This window comes from Pterocles gutturalis, unplaced genomic scaffold, assembly GCF_000699245.1.
Source record: "Pterocles gutturalis isolate BGI_N339 unplaced genomic scaffold, ASM69924v1 scaffold2791, whole genome shotgun sequence".
In the NCBI taxonomy this organism is placed as follows: Eukaryota; Metazoa; Chordata; class Aves; order Pterocliformes; family Pteroclidae; genus Pterocles; species Pterocles gutturalis.
In genome coordinates, this window is record NW_010099971.1 from 284 (window position 1) to 5845 (window position 5562).

The 5562-nt window shown below is 45.1% G+C and overlaps 1 protein-coding gene across 1 annotated transcript in view; it reads right to left on the reverse strand.

Moving 5' to 3' along the window:
* Window positions 1–581: 581 nt before the first annotated feature.
* KPNA6 (karyopherin alpha 6 (importin alpha 7)) overlaps window positions 582–5562 on the reverse strand; it is a 9136-nt gene continuing 4155 nt past the window's right edge. Inside the window, exons 8-13 of the mRNA XM_010077786.1 lie at window positions 4556–4719; window positions 4014–4092; window positions 3761–3886; window positions 3070–3197; window positions 2389–2567; window positions 582–1387 (exon numbers count right to left, since the gene is read on the reverse strand). Of these exons, the coding sequence (XP_010076088.1) occupies window positions 1203–1387; window positions 2389–2567; window positions 3070–3197; window positions 3761–3886; window positions 4014–4092; window positions 4556–4719 (861 nt within the window). The 3' untranslated portion in view covers window positions 582–1202. The remainder of the gene's footprint in view (window positions 1388–2388; window positions 2568–3069; window positions 3198–3760; window positions 3887–4013; window positions 4093–4555; window positions 4720–5562) is intronic.

Genomic DNA, 5562 nt, shown 5'->3' on the forward strand with positions numbered 1-5562 from the left:
CAGTGAGTGAGTCAAACCGTCATTTCCAGGTGTGCCTGCCTCACAGTGCTCTATTTACATAAATTACAGAAATTTCATATATATTTTTCTCTGAAGCCCAATTAGACAAATATCTACCTATAATATAAAAAATACAGAGATTTTACTTTTTTTCTTTTGAAGTAAAATGTACATGATCCAACTGTGAGCAGGAGGTAAACCTGAAAACTCAGGCCTGTTGCTACTGAAGTTAACACCACACACGACACTGCTGCCAAGTGGAGCTACATCCTCTTCCTCCAGCCCTAAGTGACCCACCCCAGCCCAAGCCAGAAAAAACCCAGAGCTCCAACCGTGTTCTCACGGAAAAAAAAGTTTCAAGTAAAGATGGAGATGGGTTTCCACCATTTCAACAGTTCTGTGACTTCAGTCAGTAGCGCTGCAAACAAAAGCTGTGCAAGAGCAGCTGTGCTTCCTGTTTCCAAAACCACCCCAGCATCCCCCCTGTTCAGAGTTACCATCTTTGGGGTCTTGTTGCTTTTTTTTTTCCTCTCCTTGTAAATACCACTAGCAGTTCTTCAAAAAAAAAAAAATCAAAAAAAAAATCTAGACAAAGGGAAGAAGGCTTCCCCCCAGAAAAATCTTCCCAGGAGTGGGAGAACTTCCCATTTCTGTCCATTTACAGTATATTTCGGGGGAACTTGGCCCAGGTTCAACAGGACTGTCCACTGAAGGAAGGTCGCAGAAAGGCCAGGGCTCAACTTTGCTCTTGGCAAATTAGAGTCTTTAATAGAGAGTAACATGTGCAAAAAAATTAAATAGATCAACCCAGGTTTCCAGAATTATTGTTGTCAGAATGCTTACTTTCTATGCGTGTTCTTACCCAACCCAATGCTGACATCTCAATTAAGTACCCGAGGTAAGAAGTGACATTTGGGAGAGATCACCACAAAGAAAAAAAACCAAGAGGTGCAATCTGTTACCTCAGTGTCCTTCCTCCACCCAGATGCCTGCTTTAAAGACATGTATGCAGCAGCAAAAAGAAAAAAGTGTAAGAATATTCCCCACTCTCAAAGCACTGTTTTAGTTGTTTGAAGGAAGAATTGTTTCCTAACAGGTGGAGTGGGTGTTCAGTCTTCCATTTGCAAGGAGGAGATGGGACAATTAGCTGCTCCCAGTCGCTTTCCGGCAAGTTTGTGGTTATTTTTCCCCCCTCAGGCACATTATAGCTGGAAACCTTCCATGGGGGCTTCAGGTTGCTGGAAGATGAATTGCTGCTGGTTCTCATCCACCTGAGGAGACAGAGTGGAGTCATCCTCTACTCCGAAGTAGTGCTCAATCAGGTCAAACGCCTTCTGGTAGATCTCTTGGTTCTCATGGCTCTGTAGGAACTCTATCTTATCCAAACCTTGAAGGAAAAGAAAAAAGGAATGTGATGAAACAAGGAGATCCTGACATTTACATCATTCCACATCCATCCTCAACCCTTGCCCCTACTCACTGCCAGACCTTTGTCTGTGGTGGACTTGCATTTTGTGAGCAGCACGGCCATCTAAAATTAACTATTCCAGAGCTGCTTGTGGATTTCAGCTGCATCAGGCAGCATTAATGTCATTTCAATAATAGGTTTAGCTGACACAGCTCGAGCAGATTGTCTCCAGCAGAGAGATGGGAGCATTCAGTGAATTAAAACAACGGGCTGTGAACAGTTTGGCAGTTGCAGGGGGTAGGGAGGGGAAGGAAGCAGGGCCCACCCCAGCAGCCTCCAGCAGAGCAGCAGCAACAGCTTTAGCTGTCCCAATTAAACCCACTGCTGAACAGAAAGCCTCCAAGCACAATATACACTCCAGAATTTCCAGAATTGTTCTTACTGGGAGAATCAGGACACACAAGGTAACAGTGAGAGGGGCAAATCCGACACTGTCAGGATTCGGGGAGCTTCAGACCAAAATAGGAACTGCTTCTCAGAGCATTCAGAGTGGGACAAAAAAACTCAAATTGAGTCACTTCAGGGGAAAGCTAAGTCTCTCTGGATTTCCACCACACATCTACAATGTACAACAGGGTACAGTCAGAGCAACCTTAGATCCAGAACTGTTGCTTTTTACTTAGCTCAGCTTATTTCTGATTAATCCTCCCAACTGGTGTGAGCCACAATTATCAGCTTGGCCTCCAGGTCTAGGAGGAAGCTTGAATCAGCAGCATGACAGTTTTTACTTCTATGACTGAGCATTGGACAAAATACTTGGGAGTCCAAAAAGTCAGACTACTGGAACAAATATTGGCTAGTTTGGAATACACCAAATCCCTTAACACAGCAGAAAAGCAACCAACAAAACTAGCAGAGACCCTTCAATATCTCCTACGATGTTAAAGTCAATGGCACCAAGGCCACCAGACAGGACCTACCGTAGGCCTCCTCAATCAGGCTACAGTACGGGTTGATGCCTGTCCCACTCTGGTTGGCTTCCTGCTCTCCAAGCCTCAGGATGTTCTCCAGGCCGTTCAACGCCACCTGAACAATCTTGGAGTCCATGACAGTCAGCAGGTCACAAAGAGGCTTGATACACCCCAAATTCACCAGGTACCTGAAGAGAGAGCACCAACACCACACTTTTCAGGATCCAGCAAGCATCGCCTTTGCTCAGTTAGCAAGAGCAAGGGAAACGAGTCAAACTAAAATACAAAGTTACCTTAAAAAATATTCTTACTGTTCTGTAAGGTTAATTTTTATCTCCTTATTTGCATTTGTATACACACCCCTTCTTTTGAGAAGCCTGCTAAGTCCCTGTGAAATCCAGGTGCTACTCAAATGAAGTCCACGCTGGAATTTAATCTGTCATCAAGTTTGGGCATTTAGCCTAGTCCCAGCTATCTAAAGGGGAGAGGGGAAGCAGTCTGGACTAGCTTATCCTTATTCAGAAGGAAGCTGAAATTTACAGCACAGTATACGATGCAGCTATAGCTTTGCCTATGTCTCAGGTACTCTTGGAGGATTCTCCAAATTACTCCCTTGCTACTTGTATTTCCCATAAAGACAAAGCTGCCATACATGCAGACAGATTTCCCCAGAGGAGCCCCAGGGACTACCTGATCTGTTCGGGAGTTCCTCCTGACGTTGCATTTGTAATAGCCCATGCTGCCTCTTTCCTCGTGCGGAATTCTGCTTTCTGCAAGATTTCTATCAGTACCGGGAAAATGTTTGCATCTACGACTGCCTGGGGAGAGAGAGTAGTAAGAAGCATTGGAATTGGCAACAATGTTCCAAAAAGGTTATTAAGCACCCAAAAGAAACCTCAGCCTCCATTTCCCAATGCAGAAGAACTTTCCAAGCTATACCCTTCAGCAATTCCTCCATTTTATTCCCCAGCCAAATCCTATTAACACCAGAGATTCAATTCTATAACTAGCACAGGAGACAATCTCTGTTATTGCAGCAATGCTGTCAGAACGCTTTCATCACTTATCTGCCTTTGTATGTAGGTCATTAAAAGGATAATTAAAACTCAACAAGCTCCAGCTTTTCAAAGGGGTATCTCTAATTGAGCATGGAGAACTAGGGGCCATTTCTCTTATTCCAATGAGTGGGACTCACTTCAGCCTAGTGAGGCTTTTTTAGCTTGTTTGGCAGATGGCTGGGAGCAGCAAATTTGCAAAATTACTGCAGAATAAGAGATGTGAACAAAAGCAGCCTCTAAGTATCAGATAAAAAAAAGCTGCAAATCCTTAATGCTGAGTTTTGAATCTAGGATCATTACAGGTGGGCTGGAGAGAACCGTACCTGTATCTGTGCTCTGTTTCCTGCTGTGATGTTGGATATAGTCCAGCATGCTTCTTTCCTGATTGACTCCTTGGGACTACTTAATAAATGAAGGAGACAAGGCAAGGCTGAACAGTTCAGAATCACCTTTTGAGAAGGAAAGCAACAGTGAGATCACCAGTATCAGGTACAGAGCCAAATGCTTTCCATTTTCACACAGTGAACATGCTATCTGGGCACTGCATTTCTCTGCAAGACAGCCACCTCCCCTCACCTGGGTCTGGATGTCATCCCCTGTCACGATGTTGCCGACTGCTCGCAAAGCCGGGGAGGCCACTTTGTAGTCATTGTGCCTGTGGGAAAAATGGTGGAAGGGCAACAACAGATCTATCAGATCACATGCACCTGGATATTCAGAAGATTCTCTCCCCTATATCTCATCTGCATTATTTCCTTAGAATTTCATCCCCCAGCTTGTAGAAACACACAGGAAGTTGACCATATTGCCACTGGATAAACAGAGACTGAAGACAGACTTGCAACAGACACGTTTTCACCCCTAACATCCTAACTCCATCATCTTCAGCTTAATTACAGATCTCCCTTTCTACACCACCTTCCTGAACAAGACAACTACAGCTCTCAACTCACTTCAGACCCTCCTACATAACTGCTCCAAAGCCAGTGAGGTGCCCGTTCCCTGGATCCCGTGCCCACGAGAAGTGGAAAGAGAGCTCTGATGGGACTTGATATGAACTCACGCTGTCACATGCTTCCCAGGGTCACTGGGCTGAAGCAGCGAGACGAGATACTTACATTAACAGCTCCACCAGTCGCCGACACACTCCCGAGTCAATAACTGCTTGGATTTTCTCATTGGGGCCATCTGACAGGTAGGAAAGAGCCCAGCACGCATCTGCCAGCAAGTCAGAATCACTGTTGAATAACAATCGGGACAACACTGGCAGGCAGGGAGAGACCTACAAGAACAGCCACCACCCAGAAGGTTAGTCACGTTCTGTTGAGGACCACCACATTAACATGCATACACCACACGGCTATACTGCCTGGCAAGGTAACAGGTCTTGAACGTCCACGGTTTCCTCCCCCAAAGTCAGCAGCTTCCTCACTGGTTCACATACCTCATAATCATAGAGTCCAAAGTTACCTCAACAGTTTTATTACTAAAATTACATCCCTTCTCCTGGATCAAGTCTAGACTCTTGAGACAAGTGCTACTGTGCACGCTACTGTTTGGAAGCTCCTTACATTTCTTATGCAAGAGCACTGCTACATTTCTTGCTCTTAATAATCCTAAATAGCTCAGTATTCAAAGCAGCAACCTCTGAATACATAATCATTAAAGTGGTTTTAGCTTCACACTCAATTCAGATTTCATCCCTCAACACAGGCTTTCCACCCTTGACACACAAGTTTTCAGTTAAAAAAAAGAGCAAAACACATTTATCTTAAAACATTTTTGTTCTACCAAAGATGACCGAGACACCTGAAAGGCCAGCAGAACCTTCCATTAGTGCCAGCAGCACACCAGGAAAGGGGGAGAGGACTCAGCTCCCATGTGGCCACAGGGGTCCTTTTCGTAGCACTTAGAGGTCTCAGAACCAAGTTTTCAGTCACAATTTGAGTGAAGTCTCAAACTTCCAGAGTTCATAACAGGGTTCAGAGACACCCAGCGTGTGCTACCTTGCAGGGAAGCCTGAGTTTGCCCCTTACCCGAGGGGTCCAGCGGACGGGCTGCCACTAGGGCTGGGCAGAAAATTAAACAGACACTCGAACATCTGCTGAGCCGTAAGCTCAACCTC